Here is a 24,035-nt window from a genome sequence, read left to right as displayed (position 1 = left end):
ATGCATATAATCACATCATTAGGTGGACGGACTTCTATTAATTGGATCCATCCAAGGAAGGATCTAACCTAGTTTTCTCATGAATAATGTTTTCTCTAGTCATTATAGACCTCTGATAATCTTAATGGCTGTATATTATAAGGATTTATCAAGACTTACTCAAATATTTTACTGACATTTTCCTTTTTGAATTCAGGATAAAGATCCTTGTGTACAATCTTTCTCACTTTTGTCACAATCTCCTAAGTGAAATTTCTAGTGCTAGGACAGCCAGGTCAAAGAGTATTTATTGTCCACTAATACCAAGAGGTGTTAAGCATAGAATGCTGTGTAAACGGTAATCCATCTAAATCATTACATTGAATACAATTTCAAGGTTGGGCACAGAGGTTCACATCTGTAATCGCAACACTTTGGGAAGCCAAGGTGGGAGGAATGCTTGAGGCCAGGAGTTTGAGAACAACCTGGACAACATTGCAAGGCTCTGTTAAACAGAATAAATAAACAATAAGATAAAATTCCAATAAAGACCCAACAGGTTTCTTGCCCTGCCACTTCCTTTTAAGGGAATAAATGTGACAAATTAATGTGTTTGAAATCTGCCAAAGCTCCTTCTAAAGTGGTCTAGATGCAGGAAAGACTACACATAGAAAAGCAAGTAGACCTGAACCTGAATGAAAATAATGAAACCAATTATTAACAATTCAAGTTTACTAAGAAACTTTTTGTCATCAGTAACTACTTTTAACACTTTCAGAGTTACAGTAAAGCTTAGTGTCCAAAATTCTAATCATGTAAATTGCAGAGTCACATTAGATAAAACAGTATTGTTCAGTCTATAAACTAATGACGCTAAAAATCATACTGTACACGACTGATACACTGTACAAAGAACTAAGGCTGAAGGATGGGAGCCAGTCATGTCTTTTTTCCAAATCTGTATTAGTATGGATGGCAGTATTATACACTTCTCAGTACTTACTGAAACTAACGTTATTAAGGCTACTTGCAGGATTCCTTTTGAATATAAATTAATATAAATTTACGGTACAAAACAGACTAGAATTTTCAAGTATTTGTCCTAATTATAGGTATTTTCTTCACTTTCTTCAGTAATTGCTGGGCCCTATTATGAGCTAAGCACAATTCTACATGGTAGAGATACAGTGGTGAAAAACACCTCCTTACATAGAGGTTACATTTTAGTTGACATCAATTTTTTCTGTCAATCATACTTTTGTTAAAGGAAGGCCTCTCTCCTGCACAGACTCTGACAAGACTTTTCTGCTGTGTTACATCTTAAGAACTGGGACACTTGTAACTCTGATATAAACACTGATCATATTTACAGAACAAAGTTTTCTCTCATCTGTGAAATATGACGTTTGTAAAGAATTCATGTCCTGACCAAGTCTAAAACACAGCATTTGAGAGACTTCTTTCCCATCAAGATTCTTTGAAGCTTCTAGTTTTACAAGAACTTTTCACAATCATCAGCATGGACTTCCCAACGGAGACAAAGATGTGAGCTCTAACTGAAGGCTGAACCACACCTCTCTCATTTCTACAGATTCCCTCCAGTGTGGACTCTCTGATGGTAGACGAGATGTGACCTCTGACTGAAGCCCTTACAACAGACATCACATATGTAAGGCCTCTCTCCAGTGTGGACTCTCTGGTGCGTGTGAAAATGTGAGGCCTGACTGAAGCCCTTCCCACACTGCTGACATGTATAGGGTTTCTCTCCCGTATGGACCCTCTGATGAGCACTGAGACCAGCACTCCAACTGAATTCTTTCCCACATTCCTCACATTTAAATGGTTTCTCTCCAGTGTGAATTATCTGATGGACTTGAAGATTTGACCTCTGGCTGAAGGCCTTACCACAAGTGTCACATTTATATGGTTTCTCTCCGGTGTGGACTCTCTGATGGGCTTGAAGGTGTGAGGCCTGACTGAATCGCTTCTGACATGCATCACACTTGAATGGTTTTTCCCCAGTGTGGACGCTCTGATGGGCTTGGAGATTTGAGGCCTGACTGAAACCCTTACCACACTCTTCACATTTGTAGGGTTTCTCTCCCGTGTGGACTCTCTGATGATTGTGAAGATTCAAGCTCCAATTGAAGCGCTTCCCACACACTTCACATTTGTATGGTTTTTCTCCAGTGTGGACTCTCTGATGTGCTTGAAAATACGAACTCTGACTGAAACCTTTACCACACACGTTGCATCGAAATGGTTTCTCTCCTGTATGGACCCTCTGATGGCTCTGGAAACTTGAGGCTGAACTAAAACCCTTGCCACACTCTTCACATTTATATGGTTTTTCTCCTGTGTGGACTCGTTGATGACTATGAAGATTAAAGCTCAAACTAAAGCACTTACCACACTCATCACATTTGTATGGTTTCTCTTCAGTGTGGACTCTCTGATGGGTATGAAGATTTGAGCTACAACTAAAGCGTTTACCACAATCCCCACATTTATAGGGTTTCTCTCCGGTGTGAATTCTTTCATGGGCCTGAAGATGTGATCTCTGAGTGAAGCCCTTCCCACACACCTCACATTTATAAGGTTTCTCTCCAGTGTGAACTCTGCAATGAATGTTAAGATCTGTGCTACGACTGAAGCCCTTCCCGCAACTGTCACATCTATAGGGCTTCTCTCCTGTGTGAATAGGCAAATGAGCATAAAGATGTGAGCTCTGATTAAAGCTCTTACCACACTCGTGGCATGTATAGGGTTTCTCCCCTGTGTGGACTCTCTGATGAGTTTGCAGATTTGAGCTCTGACTGAAACCTTTACCACATTCATGACACCAGTAGCGTTTTTTTCCAGTACGAACACTTTGTTGAACAGGAATACCTGGGCTATGACTGGTGTCCTTCTCGTGCGTACTATACGCTGGAGACTTCTTTCTCAAGTGTACCTGCTTATGAAATTCGAGACTGGAGCTATCATCGAAGGCTTCTTCACATTCATTACCCTGGTAGGTTTTCTGTCCTGTGTGAACACTACACCGGGTAAGAGGTGATACCTTTAGGGTATCTTTACCACAGTCACTATTGCTATGAGCTTTCTCTCTTTTGTGCAGTATCTTATCATCACGGTGGTGTGAAATGCAACTGAAAATGTCAACATATGGAGCGAATATACATAATTGGTTTTTCATCTGAGTCTGCTTACAACTTCTCTGATAATTCTGTGTCTCATTCAGATATATTTTACTCCAAGAATTCGGAACTTTCTCAGTTGGAAATTCTTGATTTTCAATGATCCTGGAGTTATCCCCTACGTGATTCACTAGACGGCTGTCATCCACAGAAGCTTGAACAGATTCTCCTGCTCCCACCTGACAGGGGGAATCATGGTGCTTGGGGAACTCAGAGCTCTTTCCTTCAATATTTATCATGGAGTCTTGACTTCTGGCTAATTTGCTCACAACATGTCTCTTGATTTGCCAGCATGAAAGCTCTCCCAGTGAAAAGCACCTTAATCCTGCTTTGTGAAGAGTCGCCATCTCATTTAGATTCCTGTCTCCTGAAAGGATAGAGAGAATAAGGAATAAAGGACCAAGAGACTGACATTAGCAAAGTAGAGAAATTAAGAAGATCTAAGCTCTCATTTTCCCCCATGGAAACGTTAAAAAAACAACTAGACTGGCTGAAATAAATTTATAGGAGCTCCGAAAAGCAGCTGCAACCAAGAGAACACTAAATTTTTTAAAAAGCCATATTTAAGAGAGATAATTTGAGATCAGCCCAGGGTGAGTGCTTAAGATTTATCTTGGGTCTTTTCTGAGTGTGTGTCTTGCTGTCTGTGTGTATTCTCCAGTATACACAACTCCAAAATGAATGCTTTGTCCAGATGTTTCCAAATTTTACACATAGTTCCTTCGGTACCGGGCTTTAGTTCGTGATGGAAATTTTCAGCTTATCTTTACCATCATGGATTTTCTTGGATTTTATTGCCTGTGGAAACACAGAACTACAGATCTAAGAATAGGACAGGAGGTAGAAACCAGTCAGCTGCAGAGCAACAAAATGATATCTCAGTAAGTACTTGGAAAGGAAAAAATTGACTTCCTTGCCTATAAGAATGGTAAATTAAAAGTCACCTCTTCTTTGGCTACAGGAACTGAATCATAAGTAGCAACTACATAAATCAGGCAAAATACATGCCTCAATTCTAGGCTCTCATTATACAACCTGCACATTTAGAAATGTGCTCAAAATAACTGATAGACAAATCCATATTTATAGCTGGAGATTTCAATACCCCTTTCCAACAGCTAGTAAAGCAAGTAGGAAGATGCGTGGTGGCACTCATATAACCCAGTCCATGCTGTGAAAGAGACAGCTGCCCTGGCCCCTTGGGGGTCAGAAGTCACCATGCCAAGGACTGTGTGAAGGGCGCTAAGTTCCATTGGGACCCAAGCTCCAGTTCTTGAGAAGCCAAGAGGAGGAAGCACCAGACTTCCTTCCAAACAGTGGTGCTGGTAGCCTCCAAGTCTCTTCCTCCAGGCCGCCTGTGGATATGCCATCCAGAAACCAGTCCAGCCCAGCCAAGATGATGACCTGTGCCCTTGTATGCTGCTCAAAGACTACCAGAACTTTCCCAGAATTGAGAAGGTTGATGACGTTGTGAAGACACTTGTCTTTGGAGGCGGCCAACCAGTAGAAGCCAAAAATTAAGCCAGAATAGTTTTTAAAAAAGGACATGGCAAGCCCTGAGGACACCAGCTCCCCAGAGACTAGAATTATCGACTTGAACATCAAGGTCCACGGTTGTTTTTTTTTTTCTTTTGAAATGGAGTTTTGCTCTGCCACTCAGGCTGGAGTACAGTAGCACGATTTCGGCTGACTGCAACCCCTGCCTCCTGGATTCAAGCGATCCTCCCACCTCAGCCTCCCAAAGTGCTGGGATTACAGGCATGAGCCACTGTGCCTGGCCAAGATCTGCAGTTACAAAAAACACATGCCAACACATTGAAAGGACAAAGCCCACAAATGCTATCTGCTGATGAACATCAACCAGAGGAAAAGATGCTCAAAACCTCCATAAGACCTATTATGACAACTCTGGGAAGACATGCAGGGAACTGGGGATTGAAGACACCTTTCCCCTCTGAATTATTAAACAGCCCACTGACCGTGGCTTTTGACTAAGAAGGCTCTGTGAATTCAGGTTTTCCAGAATGCACAAAAGCTGAAGAAACAAAAAAGGTCTTAGCTGCAGCAGCAGCAGCAGCAGCCAGAAAACAAAACAAAACAAAAACAATCAATTATGTTAAAAATAAAGCAAACACAACAGAAAACAAGTAGGTAATAAGTGAAGATACAGGCTTGAAGCAATATTATCAACCAAGTTGACTACCTGGCCTTTATAGGACACTCTATCCAATAAGAGCAGAAAATGTTATTTTCAGGTGCACATGGAACATACTCCAAGATAGACCATATTCTAGGCCATAAAACAAGTTCTAACAGAAGCAAAAGGAGTCAAGTCATACAAAGGGTATTCTAACCACAACTGATTTAAATCAGAAATTATGAATAGAAATGTCTCTGCAAAATCTTCAAATATTCAGAGAATAAATAACATACTTCTAAATAAACTGTGGATCAAAAATAATTCAAAACTTTAGAAATTAAGTGAAAATAAAAAAACCAACATATCAAAATTTCTACTTAAGGCAAAATTTATAAAGCAGAAATGTGTCAAAGAAACTAAAAACACAAGAACAAATTAAATGCAAAGTAAGCATAAACAGAAAATAAGAGAAATAAATAGCTAGTTCTTTGAGAAGAACAATAAAATTAATAAACTCTAGCATGCATGATAAAAACAGAAGATACAAATTACAAATATCAGTAATGAAAGGTGACATAATTATAGGTCCTGTATGTATTATTAAAAAGATAAGGGACTTATGAACTTTATGGCAATAAATGTAACAATGCAGATGAAATGGACAAATTTCTTTAAACACACAAAATAAGTTTACTTGAGAACATACAGATAATCTGAATAGCCCTTACCTACGAAAGAAATAGAATTCATACTTACAAACGTTTCCACAAACAAAACTTGAGGCTTATAGAGCTTCATCCATGAATTTTACAAAACATTTAAGGAAGACACAATACCAATGCTAGACAAACTCTTCCAGAAAAATGAAAAGCTGTAAATACTTCTCAACACATTTTAGGAAGCCAGCATTATTCTAACACCAAAATAAGACAAACACATTCCAAGAAAAGACAACTACAGACTAATATTCCTAATAAACATATTTATAAAATTCTTAACAAAATGTTATCAAATCAGATCTAACAATGTATAAAAAGGATAAATCATGACAAAGTAGTGATTATCTCAAGAATGCAAGGCTGATTTAACATTCTAAAATTAGACCTAAATGCTTCCCTCAGAAAATCAGAAACAACGCAAGTATATCCACTCTTGCTACCTTTATTCAACATTACTGAAAGTTCTAGTCAGTGTAGTAAGACAGGAAAAAAACAACATAAAAGAAATACAGATCATAAAGGAAAAATTGAGCCAGATAAATAATCTGAAATACTAATTTTAAGGAAGCTCAATGAGATACAAAAGAAATTTGAAAAGCAATACAAAAAATCAATTCAGGATATCAATGAGAAATTTACCAAAGAGAAAGAGATCAATATCTTTTTTAAAAGCCAAACAAATAAAACTTCTGGAAATGAAAAAATCATTGAAGAAATTACAAAATACAGTTGAAAGCATTTACAATAGACTAGACAAGCAGAAGAAAGAATCTCAGTACTTGAAGACAGGTCTTTTGAATTAATCCAGTCAGTCGAAAGTAAAGAAAAAAGAATAAAGAAAAAACAAAGCTTTAAAAAATATGAAACTACATAAAGCAACCAAACCTATGAATCAAAGGTATTCCTGAGGGAGAAGAAAAAGTAAAAAGTTTGGAAACCTAGTTAAGGAAATAATTGAGGAAAATTTCCTAATCTAGCAAGAGCTTTAGACATCCAGATTAAAGAGATCTAATGAACTCCAGGAAAATACATTGCAAGATGGAACTCACCACAGCATACAGTCATCAGACTAAGGTTTATATGAAGGATAAAATCCTAAAATTGGCAAGAGAAAAGTGTCTAGTCACCTGTAAAGGAAGCTCCATCAGACAATTCAACTTGTAGAAACCTTACAAGCCAGAAGAGACTGGGATTCTATTTTCAAGTTACTTCAAAGAACAAAAAAATTTTGTATCCTACTAGAATAAGCTCTATAAATGAAGGAAAAATAAGCCTTCCCCAAATAAACACTGAGGGAGTTTGTCACCACTAGACCCGCTCTACAGGGAATGCTCAAGTGAGTTCTAACCATGAAAACAAAAAGTTGATACTTGCCATCATAAAAGACACAAAAGTATAAAACTCGCAGGCCTTATAAAATAATTACACAAAGAAAGAAGATAAAGAAATCAAATGGCAACATAACTCATCTTACTGATAAAGATACAGACTGAAGGTAAAGAGGTAGAAAAAGATATTCCATGCAAATGGAAACCAGAAACGAGCAGGAGTAGCTATTTTTAGATCAGATAAAAAAAGACTTTAAATCAACAGCAGTAAAAAAAAAAGACAAAGTTATTACATAATGATAAAGGGATCAATAAACAAATAAAACAATCCTAAATATATACACACCCAACATCAGGGCACCCAAACTCATAAAACAAGTATTATTAGACCTAAAAAAATACACAGCAATACAATAACCGTGGGGGACCTCAACACCCCACAGACACCACTAGATAGATGACTGAGACAGAAAATAAAGAAACACTGGACTTAAATTTTAGGTCAAATGGAGCTAACAGACATTTACAGAACATTCTACCCAACAGCAGAATATACACTTTTCTGATTAGTGCATGGAACATTCTTCAAGATAGAACATATATTAGGTCACAAAACAAGTCTCACCACATTTTTAAAAACCAAAATCATACCAAGTATCTTCTCATACCTCAGAATAAAACTAGAAATCAATTCCAAGAAGAAGTCTAGAAACTATACAAATACATGAAAATTAAACATGATCCTAAACAATCTTTGGGTTAATGACAAAATTAAGACAAATTTTAAAATTTCTTGAAATGAATGAAAATGAAAATACAATATACCAAAGCAAAAGCAGTGCTAAGAGGGAGGTTTATAGCGTTAAATGTCTACATTAAAAAAAAAAAGATAAAAAATTAACAAATTAACAACCTTATGTCTCACCTCCAGGAACTAGAAAAACAAGAACAATCCAAACCTAAAGCTAGCAGAAGAAAGATGTAACAAAGACCACACAGAATGAAATAGAGAACCAAGGAACCATACAAAGGATCAATGACATGAAACGCTTGTTTTTATCTTTGAAAAAATAAAACTGATAAACTGCCAGTAAGACTAGCCAAAAAAAGAGAAGATCCAAATAAACATAATCAGAAATGAATAAGGAGACATTACAACTAATACTATAGAAATACAAAACATGATCAGAGACTATTACGAACAATACACTTGAAAACTAGAAATTCTAGAGAAAATGAACTAATTCCTGGAAACACACAACCTTCCAAGATTGAACCAGAAAGAAACAGAAATCCTGAACAGACCAGTAATGAGCAGTGAGATTGAATCAGCAATGCAAAACCTCCCAAGAACAAAAAAGCCCAGGACTAGACAAATGTACAGTGGAATTCCACAAAAGGAACAAAGAACTAGTATCAATTCTATTAAAACTCTTCCAAAAAATCTAAGAGGAGAGAATCCTCCCTAACTCATTCTACAAAGCCAGTATCGCTCTGACACCAAAGTCAGATAAAGACAAAACAAAAAAAGAAAACTACAGAGCAATATCCCTGATGAATGTAAATGCAAAAATCCTCCAAAAATAAACACAACCCCCCCCAAAATACCCCAAACCAAATCTAATAGCACATCAAAAAGATAAGCCACCATGATCAAGTGGGTTTTATTCCCAGGATGCAAGAATGGTTCAACATACACAAACCAATAAATGTGATTCAGCCTATAAACAGAATTAAAAACAAAAATCACATGATCATCTCAACAGATATGGAAAACCATTTGACAAAATTCAGCATCCTCTCATGATAAAAGCCTTTGACAAATTAGGCACAGAAGAAACATACTTCAAAATAATAAAAGTCATATATGACAACCCATAGGTAACATGCTGAACGGGGGAAAAGCTAAAAGCATTCCGTCTAAGAACTGGAATAAAACAAGAATTGCCCACTTTCACCACTCCTATTCCACATAGCACTGGAAGTCCTAGGAAAAGTAATCAGGCAAGAGAAAGACAGAAAACTAATCTAAATTGGAAAAAAGAGTAAGTCATTTAGTATCTGTTTTCTGACAATCTGATCTTATACCTACAAATCCCTAAAGACTCCTCCAAAAGAATCCTAGATTTGATAAATGACTTCAGTAAAGTTTCACGATTAAAAAAATCAATATACAAAAGTCAGTAGCATTTCTATACAACAATAATGATCAGGTAAAAAACCAAATCAAGAACATAATCCAATTTATAATATCTACAAAAAAAATTAAAATACCTAGGAATGTATTTAACCAAGGAGGGGAAAGAGCTAACCAAGGAAAATTATGAAACAATAATGAAAGAAGTTGCAGATGACATTTAAAAAATGGAAAAATATCCCCTGCTCATGGATCAGCAGAATCGATATTGTTAAAATGACCATATTGCCCAAAGCAATCTACAAATTCAGTGCAATGGCTATCTAAATACTAATGTCATTTTTCACAGAATGAGAAAAAACAATTCTAAAATTCATATGGAAACATAAAAGAGCCTAAATAGACAAAGCAATCCTAAGTAAATAACAAAGCTGGAGGCATTACATTATTTGACTTCAAATTACACTACACAGCTATAGTAACCAAAACAGCATGGTGCTGATATAAAAATAGATACATAGATCAATGGAATAGAAAAGAGAACCCAGAAATAAGTCACATACCTACAGCCAACTGATCTTTGACAAAGTTGACAAAAACATACACTGGGGAAAGGACATCCTATTGAGTAAATGGTACTATTTAATCCATCTTGAGTTCATTATCTGAGATCTCCTGAGATCCATGACAGATTTTAGTAATAGCCATTCTGACGGGTATAAGATGATATCTCACTATTGTTTTAATTTGCATTTCTAGAAATCACTGGTGATTTCAACCACAGGAGGCAACCTGAAAAGGCTCCAAGTGGTCAAAGTAGAAACAACTTGGTAACAAAATAAACAATGCAATACTGGATTATAACACAAAGTATGCAATAAATACATATGAGCCCATACTGATTACACAATGGATATTAAGTGACAATAAGGAGTTACTGTTGTAGATAGACACTGATAAATCTATGGGTGTAAGACATTCTCCAGAAAAAAATATGACATTCTCCAGAAAAAAATAGAAGAGAATAGATAAAACAGGAACAGTGGAAAGTTGATAACTGCTAAGACAGTATGGATATACAGTTTGTGGCATTATTACTTTTCTATGTTTTTTAAGTTTTCAAAATAAAAAGTTTAAAGTCATAGAAAGGAAAACAAATAGGTCATCCGAATTATGTGTATGTTGGGGGAAGGGTGGAGAAGCAGAAATTATCCATTTAAACTATCAAATCAATTTTCATTAACAGAAAAAGATGTAAAATTAATGTTAAAACTGAACTGAATGGTGGCATTACAAATGGTATCCTACTAAGTCATTTTTATCACATATCTCCCTCAGTTTGGTGGATTATATGATATCTTAACAAAGGACATAAGCAATTTTAGAATTAATGAAAGTTCTATGTTTTATAAATTTCTGAAGTATATGGAAATATATACATGTAGACTATGATTCTACAGAACACTCCACCCAATAACAGCAGAATACACATTTTTCTGAAGTACATGCAGAACATTCTCTAGGATACTCCATATGTTAAACTACAAAAAAGCCTTAATAAATATAAAAAGATTAAAATCACACAAAGTATCTCTGCTGATCAAAATGAAATGAAACTAGCAATGAACAGCAGAATAAAACCTGAAAATTCCATAAATATGTGAAAATTAATACACAACCAACCAACAGATCAAAGAAGAAATTACACGGGAAATTAGAAAATATCTTGGGATAAATGAAAACAAATCCACTGCAAAAACAGTGCTAAGGGGGAAATTTATAGCTATAAATGCTTATAAAGAAAAGGAAGAAAGGTCTCAAATCAACATCATAACCTTACACCTTAAGGTACTGAAAAAACTAACAAGCCATCGCCATTGCCGAGACCAAGATGGCTGCAAGACTTGCTGCCTTCTTCAAGAATGCCTGGGCCAAAGAGTCAGTGCTGGTTGTGTCCTTCACCATTGCAGGCCATGCTATAATTCTGCCCCCACTCAGCCCCTACACCAAATACGCCATCATGATCAACCAGGCCACACCCTACAATTACCCAATGCCTGTCTGAGATGATGGCAGTGTGCCTTACGTGTCCAGCCAACCCCAGGACTCCTAGGGCCCAAGCCTGGAGTGGCTGAATAAACTGTGAACATCTCCACTGGCGGGGAGGAGGACCCTCCCCAGTGGCTCCCAGTAAAAATGTGAAAACCAAAAAACAAAACCAAATTAAACCCAATGCTGACAGAAGAAAGGAATCTAATTTTTTTTATTTTTTTTTTTGAGACAGAGTTCCACTTTTGTTGCCCAGGCTGGAGTGCAATGGTGTGATCTCAGCTCACCGCAACCTCTGCCTCCCGGGTTCAAACAATTCTCCTGCCTCAGCCTCCCGAGTAGCTGAGATTACAGGCATGTGCCACCATGCCCAGCTAATTTTGTATTTTTAGTCGAGGCAGTGTTTCTCCATGTTGGTCAGGCTGGTTTCAAACTCCCAACCTCAGGTGATCTGCCTCCCTTGGCCTCCCAAAGTGCTGGGATTACAGGCATGAGCCACCGCGCCTGGCCAGGAATCTAGTCTTATGAAGATAAGAGCAAAAATAAATAAAATTGAGAATAAAGGATAGAGAAAATAAAACAAGAGTTAGTTCCTTGAAAATATCAATAAAATTGACATTTAGCTAGATTGACTAAGAAAAAATAAAGACTCAAATTACTAAAATCAGAAATGAAAGTTGGTACATTACTACTGACTTTATAGAAACAAAAGGATAAGACAGTATCATGAACAATTGTATGCCAACAAATTAGATAACCTAGATGAAATGAACAAATTCTCAGAAACCCACAACCTAACACTGAATCAGGAAGAAACAGAATATATGAATAGATCTATAACTGCAAAGGATATTGAATCAGTGATCAAAAACCTCCTAGAAAAGTCCTGGACTTTCACTAGTGATTTCTATTAGACATCTGAAGAATTATTAGCACCAATCCATTTTGCTCTTCCAAAAAACTGAAGGGGGGAATACTTCCTAGTTCATTCTATGAGACCAGGATTCCCCCAATACCAAATACAAAGATACTATAAGAAAAGGAAACTATAGACCAATGTCCCTTATGAACACTGATATAAATATCCTCAACAAAATCCTAGTAAAGAGAGTTCAGCAGCATATTAAAATAATTATACCATGACCAAATGAGATTTAGTTCTGGAATGCAAGGATGGTGTAACATATGAAAACCAATCAATGTAATATACCACACCAACAGAATGAAGAAGAAAACATATGATCATCTCAATTGATGTAGAAAAAGCATTTTACAAAATTAAAATCTTTTCATGATAAAATATTTAAACCAGGAATAGAAAAAATCTAACTCAACATAATAAAGGCCATACATTAAAAACCCACAGTAAACATCATATTCAATGGTGAAAAATGGAAAGCATTTCTTCTAGTACCAGAACAAGGCAAGGTTGCCCACTTTTACCATTCCTATTCAACACAGTAGTACTGCAAGTTCTAGCCAGAGATATTATGCAAGAAAAATAAAGAAAAGGCATCTAAATTGGAAAAGATGTAAAATTATCTTTGTTCACAAAAGATGTATGTAGAAACCCTAAAGATTACAGAAAAAAAAGTTACCAATTTAATATTGTTACCAATATCACCCAAAGCAATCTATAGATTTAATGCAATCCCTACTAAAATCCCAATTTCTTCTTTGCAGAAATAGAAAAACTCATCCTAAAACTCACATGTAATTGCAGGAGACCACAAATAGTCAAAACAATCTTGAAAAGAAGAAAAAATACGGAGGAATCTTTTTTCCTTTCTGATTTCAAAACTTATTATAAAGCTACATTAACCAAAACTGTTATAAAGACATATAGACCAAAGGAACAGACTAGAGAACTCAGAAATAAACTCTTGCATGTAGGGCCAAATCATTTTTGATAATGTTGCCAAAACCATTCAATGAGGAAAGGACAGTCTTTTCAACAAATGGGGCTGGGAAAACTGGATATCCACATGCAAAAGAATGAAAGTCAACCCTGACATTATACAAAGATCAACTCAAAATGCATCAAAGACCTAAATGTAAGAGTGAAAACTGGCCGGGTGCGGTGGCTCACGCCTGTAATCCTAGCACTTTGGGAGGCCGAGGTGGGTGGATCATGAGGTCAGGAGTTTGGGACCAGCCTGGTGAAGATGGTGAAACCCCATCTCTACTAAAAGTAAAAAAAAATTAGGCAGGCGTGGTGGCGGGCACCTGTAATCCAAGCTACTCAGGAGGCTGAGGCAGGAGAATGGCCTGAACCCAGGAGGCAGAGGTTGCAGTGAGCCGAGATCACGCCACTGCACTCCAGCCTGGGCGACAGAGTAAGACTCCGTCTCAAAAAAAAAGAAAAAGAAAGAAAAAAAGAACGAAAACTACACAACTTCTAGAAGAAACCATATGGCAAAAGTTTCACGATGCTGAATTTTGTAGTTTCTTGGATGTGACAACAAAAGCACAGGCAATAAAAGAAAAAACAGACAAACTAGACTTCATGAAAACTAAAAACTTATTTTTTTTTTTGAGATGGAGTCTCACTCTGTAGCCCAGGCTGGAGTGCAGTGGCACGATCTTGGCTCACTGCAACCTCCATCTCCTGGGTTCAAGCGATTCTCCTACCTCAACCTCCCAAGTAGCTGGGATTACAGGTGTCTGCCATCATGCCTGGCTAATTTTCTTTATTTTTAGTAGAGATGGGGTTTCCCCATCTTAGCCAGGCTGGTCTTGAACTCCTGACCTCATGATCCACTCACCTCAGCCTCCCTAAGTGCTAGGATTACAGGCATGAGCCACCGCGCCCAACCTAAACTTTTTATATCAAAAGACACTGTATCCACAGGGTAAAAAGGGCAACAAACAGAAAGGAGGAAAAGATTTTCAAGTCATACATCTGATAATGAACTAACATCCAGAATATACAGAGAACTTCCAAAACTCAGCAACAAAAAAACCTGATTCAAAAATGGACAATGGACTTGAACAGATATGTCTCCAAAGAGGATATATTAATACAAATGGCCAATAAGCATATGACAAGGTGCTCAACATCACTAATCATTGGGGAAATGCAAATCAAAACCACAATGAGATACCACTTCAAACCCATTCAGACGGATATTATTTAAAAAAAAAAAAAAAAACAGAAAATAACAAGTGTTGGTGAGGATGTGGAGAAACTAGAAACCTTGTGTACTGCTAGTAGAAATGTAAAATGGTGCTGCTGTTGTGGAAAACAGTGTTCAAGGGTCAACTGTACTATAATGAAATATTATTCAGCCATAAAAAAGAGGAAAATTCTGACACATGCTACAACACAGATGAACCTCAAAGATATTAGGCTAAGTGAAATAAGCCAGCCACAAGAGGGCAAATATATAATTCCACCTAACTGGAGTACTTGGAATGGTCAAATTCAGAGTCATAAAGTAGAACAATGGTTAACTGGTGCTGGAGGGAGAGGTCGAATGTGGAGTCATTGTTTAATGGGTACTGAGTTTCGTTATGAACAATGAAAACCCTTTGGAGATGGATCGTGGTAATGGCTACACAACAATGTAAATGTACTTAATGTCACTATATACTCAAAAATGGTTAAAATGTTAAAGTTTTATGTTATGTATATTTTACCACAATTAAAAAATAAATATATGTGAATAAGCCTTGGTGGTACAGTGCTTACACACAAATTCAGGCAAATTAAGGACATGGAGAGTGAAGGGAAGATGGAATTTTTTTTTTTTTTGAGACGGAGTCTCGCTCTGTTGCCCAGGCTGGAGTGCAGCAGCGTGATCTTGGCTCACTGCAATCTCTGCCTCCCGGGTTCACGCCACTCTCCTGCCTCAGCCTCCCGAGTAGCTGGGACTACAGGCCCCAGCCACCACACCCAGCTAATTTTTTTTTTGTAGTTTTAGTAGAGATGGGGTTTCACCATGTTAGCCAGGATGGTCTCAATCTCCTGACCTCGTGATCTGCCCACCTTGGCCTCCCAAAGTGCTGGGATTACAGGCATGAGCCACTGCACCCGGCCAGAAGATGGTATTTTAAGAAAGCCTCTCATGAAATGACTTCTGAGCAGAGGTATGAATGAAATAAGGAAGAGGGGCTGGGTGCAGTGGCTCACGTCGATAATCCTAGCATTTTGGAGGGGCTGAAGTGGGCAGATTGCTTGAGTCCAGGAGTTCAAGAGCAGCCTGGGCAACATGGGGAAACCCTGTCTGTACAAAAAATACAAAAATTAGCCGGGTGTGGTGGTGCACACCTGTAGTTCCAGCTACTCAGAAGGTTGAGGTGGGAGGATCGCTTGAACACAGCAGGTGGAGATTACAGTGAGTGGAGACTGTGTCACTGCACTCCAGCCTGGGCAACACAGTGAGACCCTATCTCAATCAATCAATCAATCAACCAACCAGAAAGAGGACAGAGGTTTAAGAAAAAACAGCATTCCAGCCAGCGAACAGAAAGTAAAAGGCTGTGATGCAGATGTCATATTTGAGGAACAAGTGAGGATGGCAGAGACAAAGGGAGAGGGAAAAACAGAATAATAAAGCTAGGTGAGTAGGCAAACATTATACAGTCTTACAAGCTCCTTAAAAACACTAGATTTCACTCAGTGAAATGGGAAGCCAGTGGACGGTCTGAAGCAGAGGAGTGGTATGATGTGACAGATGTTTTTATTCTTTTTTTTTCCTGAGACAGAGTCTTGCTCTGTCACCAAGGTTGCAGTGCAGTGGCAGATCTCGGCTCACTGCAACCGACGCCTCCCAGATCCAAGCAACCCACCATCTCAGCCTCCTGAGTAGCTGGGAGTACAGGCACACCCATCACATCTAGCTAATTTTTTTATATTTTGTAGAGATAGGGTTTTGCTATGTTACCCAGGCTGGTCTTGAACTACTGACCTCAAGTGATTCACCTGCCACAGCCTCCCAAAGTACTGGGATTAGAGGCTTGAGCCATTGCACCCAGCCATGACAGACGTTTTTTAAAAAAGTCTCTCGGCTGGGTGGAGAAGAAATTATCCTGAATAAAGGAAAAATAACAGCTGTTAACTATGATTCCAGCTGCACAGTTCTCACCTGAATGCTTACCTCTTTGGGTCTGAAACTCTTTCATCCAAAGCTTTTCTTCCCTCTCCAACTGGGATATCATATCCGGTTTGAAGGACTGATGTCCTATAAAAAGATAGTATTTAAGTGAAAATGTTAAAGTGTTAAAAGCAAAGAGTACTGAAAAATTCTGGTTCCAAACACATGATGTAAGTCTCCTCCCTGCCCCTCCATGCAATGTTTAGGAAACATTTTTTTTTTTATCACAACACATTACAAGAAATACATTTACTATCATTGGAAATACATTACCCTATGTAAACTATTGAAATAAAATATTAAAGGACCTGTTTCTAATCTATATCTGTTTTCATCACATCCCTTACTGCAAGCAGCAGCAGTTATTGCCACAATGTGCACCATTCTGGCTAAGGGGCTCTGATATTGTTACTCTATTTTATTACAGAAATGCTGATGCAACTTACTAATTTCCTGACCCACCAATGGATCATGACTGACAAGTTTAAAGAAATCAGGAGGAGCCAAGCTCAACTGTTCTTTTATAGTTCATTTCTAAAAGAAAATCATTTGTCTTGGAATAAAGGCCAGAAACATCTTGTCTCTATGCTCTAAAGAGACAGAAAAACTCTAGTCTCTGAGCAGTCCCAAAGCCTTAACAAGGGGACAGAGGCCAGGGATGCCACTAAACATCCCAGAACACACAGGATAGCCTGATACAACACAGAATTATGTGGCCCAAAACATCAATGGCATGGAGGTTGAGAAACCCTGCTGAATTACAGAGGGTGCCTGTCCTTACCCACTGAAACCAGGTTCCTAAAGTTCTCCAGCATCACATCTCGGTACAGCTTCCTCTGGGCAGGGTCCAGCAGCCCCAGCTCCTCCTCAGTGAAGGCCACAGCCACATCCTTGAATGTCACTGCCTCCTAGAACATCAAGCACATGTAACCTCAATCTCGTACCCAATGGCCACTGGCACCTAAGAAACTCTTTCTGTAGAGTTACTATTCTTTCCTTTCCACAATCACACCAAAAATGCTAAGGGGAAAAATGAAAATACCTTGTACATGTAACATGGTGCCCTTTATATAGTTAAATCCCTAGAACTGTCATTGTTAAATCATGGCATACACACATTTTACCATTTGACTGATAGCGCCAAATTTTATAAGAAATTTTGAATTAATTTCTTCCCAACAGTGTTTGATGGTACCTATCTTCTCTCATTGGATAGTACCACTATTTTGTCAATCCAACAGGCGTTCATAAAGCTCTGAGACAAGTATGCAGTTCATTCTCTGGGTTCTCAGGAACATGCTATATTGGTCAATTGCAGCAGCATTTAGGGTCAAGGTTAACAGTGCAGGCTCTTGAGTTTGACTGCCTTAGTTCACATTCCAAGGGTGTATCCACTGTTAGTTTTGTGACGTTGGTCAAGTCACCTAACTTCTCAATACCTCAATTTCCACATCTGTATAAGAAGACCTATATCATAGGGTCCTTGAAGGGATTAAATGAGTGAATACTATAAGGAATTAGGATACTGTGTGACATACAGTAAGTACTCAATAAATGTTGGTCATTACTCTTATTATCATCACCATCATCTCTTTCATCCCATTCATGGCTGCATGATAGCTCACAAACATGATTTACAATATATTTAACCATTCTAAATAATGCACATTCGATCATTTTAAATTCAAAAATGACAATGCCACAAAAAACATATTTTTACATAGATCTCAGCCAGCTCATATGGTTATCTTCTTAATTATAAGTTCCGGCTGGGCACAATGGCTCACTTCTGTAATCCCAGCACTTTTGAGAGGTCGAGGTGGGCGGATCACTTGAGGTCAGGAGTTCGAGACCAGCCCGACCAACATGGTGAAACCCTGTCTCTACTAAAAATACAAAAATTAGTTGGGCATAGTGGCACAAACCTGTAATCCCAGCTACTCGGGGGGCTGAGGCAGGAGAATTGCTTGAACCCGGCAGGTGGAGGTTGCAGTGAGCCAAGTTCATGTCACTGCACTCCAGCCTGAATGAGAGAGCAAGATTCTGTCTCCAAAAACAAAAACAAAAAAGATAAGTTCCAAAGTTCCAAGAAGTGGTAATTACATTGTAAAAAATATATATACCTTTGTTTTGCTGGTATAATGTTAATTTTCTCAACTAACTCTTCCTGTAAGAGATTGTAAGTACTCCCGTCTCTCCGTACTCTGGCCAAAACTGGACACTATATTATTATTTTTTTAATCTTGAGCAATTTGGTGAGTGATATAAACAGCTATTTATTTAATTTTTTAAAAGATGATCTGATATTATTTTTCTTCACATATTGCCTTTGCTTCATCCTATTGGGATTTTTCATGTATCAGTAACATTACCATTAAGGATATTAAGTCATTTTCTAGAATATATAAATTCCTACCCCTGCACCTGTTTCCTACTTGTCTCATAAAGTCTGTATATGGCATTTTTCTGTATGGAAATTAACATTTTTTTATCTGAAGACACTGCTCATCCCTACATTTGTTTTGGCTGGAGTTCTGATCATCCATGTACTAAACAACTTGATGACACACCTGGCAAAGAGTCATGCACTGAGAAAGGGAATCTGGTGAAGAGTCATGTTATTTTTGGAGCTCTTCATCCACCAGGACATGCCAGGGACACATACATGTATAGCATAGCCTCAGGTCCGTGAATAGTCTCTTCTGTTTTTTTGTTTTTTGAGACAGTCTCACTCTATCGCCCAGGCTGGAGTGTAGTGGTGTGATCTCGGCTCACTGCAACCTCCGCCTCCCAGGTTCAAGCAGTTTTCCTGCCTCATCTACATGAGTAGCTGGGATTACAGGCATGCGCCACCACGCCCAGCTAATTTTTGTATTTTAAGTAGAGACAGGGTTTCACCATGTTGACCACGCTGGTCTCGAACTCCTGACCTCAAGTGATCCACCCACCTCAGCCCCAAAGTGCTGGGATTACAGGTGAGCCACTGTGCCTGGCCTTCACCCAAATGAAATATCTGAAACTTCTGGTTTAGGCACTGAAAGCTTTAACTTCAGCTGGGCATTGAGTGGACTTCAGTAAGTTTAAAGGTTCACACCTGTCTATGTTTAAAATATAGGTAAGGCCATCTACATCCTTACAAAGCTGTTCCATGGAGCAAATTTCCTGGCGAATCTCCAAGTGCTATAAAACTTTTAAACTAAGTATGTACATCTTTATAATAACATGTTAATGAATAAAACAGATACTTAACTATAATACAAGGTTTTACTTAGAATTAAAGAAAGAAATCTAGCTCTTGTTTGAAACTAAAATTACTTTCTCTGAGTTTGGCATCAGTCAGATGCTACAACAACAAGCTATACTTTATTCTTTCCATAAAAATGAGGTGTCGCGTACGAGAAAATGAGTCTAAAACTTTAAAGATTAAAAAAATGGTAGAATTCTCAGAATTCTTATTTGGGAAGAGAAGTTATATGGGGAAAAACTGCTATTGTCAATGTCCTTAAAATGGCAAAATTCGTAGATTACATAAACATGGAGAATGAGGAAAAGTAAAATCAGGTAAACGATGGAAAATGACATGATAAAATATAGGTGATATAAAGTTAAATTTAAAAAATTCAAAATTGTACATAAAGTATGATTATATATATATTTGTGAGTGCAAATGAAAAGGAAGGTGGGAAATTATTTGTAAACATATTTGTAATGTGAGAGTTATTTTCCATTTAAAAAATGTATCTGTTAGGCCAAGGCAGGAGGATCACTTGAGCCCAGCAGTTCAAGACCAGCCTGGGCAACACAGGAACATCCCCTCTCTATTAAAAATAATTAGCCGGTTGTGGCGGTGCGTGCCTGTGGTCCCAGCTACTCAAGAGGCTAAGGTGGGAGGATCCATTGAGCCCAGGAGGCCCAGACTGCAGTAAGCCACTGCACTCCAGCCTGGGAAACAAGGTGAGACTCTGTCTCTAAATATATATATTTAGAAATTTATATTTACATATATAAATATATTACACAGAAATAGATTTTAAAATATTTAAGATATATATATCTGTTAATGTTTATACTATTATTTGGAAATAAAAGGCAAGAGCCTGGCATATAACAATCTTTCAAGCACCTTTCGTTCCCTTCACTCTTCCAAATGCGAAAAATGTGTCCAATCTTTGTGCAATGAGATGTTACTTTAAGAAACAGAAAGGCAAAATAAACTTACCTGGAACTTGGTCATTTCCCCTCTTCCTTCCGGGAAAAGGCAGAGTTCTGGGGGAGTGAACCTGGGGGAGGGAAAGGCATCATGAGATAGGTTAGGGATGCCATTAGTCAACATGGCACTTTATGTGGCACTTTAGAGAAAGGTCTCCCTTTCTCTAGGCAGGCACAGTTACACACAGCTTAGTGAGGAGAACGGGAGCTGGATCCCAGCTACCACTGGGCCCCCTCACCCAGCTGCTTTTGTTCAAGAACATTTCATATTAACAGACCTAAATCAAATGCAGCTGCTTGCGTACTCCTTCTGAACCTTAGTCTCCAAGGAAATGAGACAAAGACAGGCAGGGTAATGTAATAGAGCCAAAATGCCTGGCTTCAAATTTTGGCATTTCTACTTATTTTCTACTGATCAGTATAAACAGTATAAACCTTAAGCGAATTATTAATCTCTCTGTGCCTTAATTCAGTCACCTGTAAATGGGGACAATAATGCCTGTATTCTCTATTTCCTGCAGCTTCTGACAAGCAAGTGCTATTATGCTTCATAAAACTGCCCTTTTGAGTATGCTTTCTAGAAAATGAATCTTTTAAGAAACCCAGAACTCAAAGATAATTGCTCTGTCCTGTGAGTTACCATGACCCTCAGAAAAGTCTGTAACTGTGATTGGTTGTCTAACATAATTAGTTCCCTTGGTAATGACAGTTAAACTGCTACGGATTTTTTTTTCCTCCAATAGATGTAATTACTTGCAAATGTTACTAAGCGGGAGGAGCCTCAAGAAAGTCTCTTTTTCCATATGCATGAAAGCAATGACTACTAAAAACCTAAAACTCTCTAAGAAATGGTATTACACTTCAGTTAACCACACGAGATTACTAGTTATAACCACATAATACTGAACACTTATTAGCACCTCAGGACACCTCCGGCACTCTGCAAATCTGTAATGACGATCGCTTCTCTGAGATAAAACACAGAGGACATTCCCCAGGCTCCGGCTGGAACTAATCTCCTGTCAAGAGGCTAGAAAAGTACAAGAATCCAGGAACGGCCCCACATTAGGCAAGGATTAGAGAAGGGACAGCGGCTCCGTAGCTGGATCGCCGACCCCATCCCAGGTTCAGAGGAGTTTCCAAACAACAGGCGTCTTTTTGAGTATAACAGAATTAACGGCGTTATAAAATCCAACATTTTCCTATGCACTGGTTTTAAGCTTATTTCTATAAAATCTCATTTAATTCTCACAAGAACATCACTGGGAACGCACTAACCCTTTACAGGCACGAGGAAACTGAGACAAGGAAAGATTAACTAACTTGCCCAATATTTTACAGCGAGGAACAGGCAGGACTGGCTGGTATGTGCATGAGGATGGCTAGGGCAGCAGAGAGGGCGGGAGACCCTCAACCTCGAAGCACGACGCGAGCCCGCCCCCAACGCAAGAGGTTCCGCCGAGGGGACACAAACTCCCGCAGTCTCCCAACCCCGCCCTCCAGCGCTGGCCGCGGCTTCTCTTCCCCAAGCCAAGGACCGGTTCATCGCTGGCCCCACGCCCAGGCAAAGAGGGCTCGGAGAAGTCTTGGAGACCCGGAGCTGACTCACCTCCCTGGGAGCTATCTCAGATCCGACCTCGCCTTCCTGGAGCGGAAGTGCCTGCGAGTGCCCACGGTTCGTGGACTCCACTTCCCAGAATTCCTAAGCGGAAGCGCCTCAGAGTTCCCTCACTCCTGGACTACAGTTCCCAGAATGCTCCAAGAGCCGCGCTTCCCACCAGCTGGGTTTTGTTTTGACTCAAGCTGGTTGGGTTTGAGACACTTCTCTGGCGCTACTACTGTCAGATTCCTTTTAGTTTTATTCATTTTAAAAATTCATGAGAAAATAATTGTAAAATTTTTAAAGTGATGGCATATAAAAGTGAAAAGTTCAGCCTGTATTATGAAAATAAGTTAGAAACCAAAATTTTTAGCAGAAACAAAGGGTAGGCTAAAAATGGGATGCGTAAAAGTGACTTAGGCTGAGCTCCGATGGACGCCGAACGTCAAGGAATCTCAAACTTGTGTCAAATGCCGGCTCCCCGAATATCATCAACTCAACCTGTTGATAAGACAAAAAACAGAATTTGTTGTTGATTGCAGCAATGGAGGACAACACTTCGACGGAGCGTTGGCACTTTCACAGAGCAAAGTGTCAAGGCAAGGTTGGAACCGATTCAGAACTGGATGTTTAAGGCGGGTCTTTCAATGCAAGGGATTTCATTAGTATTGCATAATGATCATGATACTACAGTCCGGGATTGGTGGATATAGCAAGGATTTTTGAAGCAAAGAATCTTAAGGTGCAATCTATTGGTACTTTCTTTGGAAGAGATTGAAAATTTGATGGGTCTCTGCGGAAGCATAATGAACAATTAAACAGTTTGCTTGGGCAGGAATCTCCTGGAATAAAGGCCTGCTGATGAAGACAGTTGAACAATCATGTTAGCGCCGAAAGTAAATTGTGATAAAACGGGAAAAGTTCGCTTGTCCCCCTCCCAGGGCATGTAATGGGGGTGTGGCTCGCTTCTTCGTGCCCAGCTGCTCAAACCTCTAGGGGGAGCATGCACACGGCAGGTTGTAGAGCTCCAACCCAACGACAGTGTCTAGGAGTGACAGCTCCTGAAGCCCCAGTGGGCGTGTTTTACAGGGTACTTTTTTAGTTTAGCCATCCGTAGGAGGCTTGTGTTAGCTCAATTAGACCCCTGCCTTACCGCAAGCACAAGAGGGGTCTTGTATCCCAGAGTTTCTTGCCTTGGTGTACCAGAAGAATCGTATCACACATGGGCTTGGAGAAAGAGTGCAAGGTTTTACTTGCACATAAGTTTACTTATGAATGATCTATGGGGAAAGCTCTTCCCAAATACCTGAGGCTTTTCACCTTTCATGGGGATCGGGCTAGTGCACAGCTGTTCATTTGGAAGAGGGTATTACAATTAATGAACTCCAGGGCTTAATCTCCATATTTGCCTAAGTTTGGAGGATCCTGAGATTTTTATTTTCCTTTACATTCCCAATCTCCTTTAAAAATTTCCTGATTACCTAAAAGTATCTTATGACTGGTTTGTCAAATCAATATCCAGCCCATTCATTTTATTTATCTACTTAGGTGTATTTATTATTGAACACTACTGCATCATCC

General features: G+C 38.8%; 1 protein-coding gene and 1 pseudogene across 2 annotated transcripts; one reads left to right on the top strand and one right to left on the bottom strand.

Annotated features, from left to right (window-relative positions):
• Positions 1–693: 693 nt before the first annotated feature.
• ZNF235 (zinc finger protein 235) lies at positions 694–22,534 on the bottom strand. Of its 2 annotated transcripts, none has more exons than XM_017885836.1 (5): positions 22,464–22,534; positions 20,865–20,925; positions 17,427–17,553; positions 16,637–16,732; positions 694–3,543 (listed from the first exon to the last, which is right to left on the bottom strand). In XM_017885836.1, the coding sequence occupies exons 2-5, from the start codon at positions 20,877–20,879 to the stop codon at positions 1,565–1,567; spliced, it is 2,217 nt and encodes a 738-aa protein (XP_017741325.1). In that variant the 5' UTR covers positions 20,880–20,925; positions 22,464–22,534; the 3' UTR covers positions 694–1,564. The 2 variants fall into 2 exon arrangements, with proteins under 2 accessions (XP_017741325.1, XP_017741326.1); XM_017885837.1 differs by having other exon boundaries at positions 16,649–16,732.
• Positions 11,380–11,646, top strand: LOC108538026 (NADH dehydrogenase [ubiquinone] 1 alpha subcomplex subunit 3 pseudogene; annotated as a pseudogene).
• Positions 22,535–24,035: the final 1,501 nt, after the last annotated feature.

The sequence above is a fragment of the Rhinopithecus bieti genome, unplaced genomic scaffold (genome assembly GCF_001698545.2).
Source record: "Rhinopithecus bieti isolate Rb0 unplaced genomic scaffold, ASM169854v2 scaffold_15643, whole genome shotgun sequence".
Lineage (NCBI taxonomy): Eukaryota > Metazoa > Chordata > Mammalia > Primates > Cercopithecidae > Rhinopithecus > Rhinopithecus bieti.
Note: the sequence above shows the minus strand (reverse complement) of the source record. Positions and strands in the feature narration are given on the sequence as shown.

Bases quoted from the DNA above. Each gene is read 5' to 3' on its own strand.
- ZNF235 (XM_017885836.1), bottom strand. The intron at 16,733-17,426 runs GTAAGGACAGGC...ATCTTTTTATAG, and splicing joins TAGGAACCTGGTTTCAGTGG to GACATCAGTCCTTCAAACCG. The intron at 3,544-16,636 runs GTGAGAACTGTG...CTATCCTTTCAG, and splicing joins CCAAAGAGGTAAGCATTCAG to GAGACAGGAATCTAAATGAG.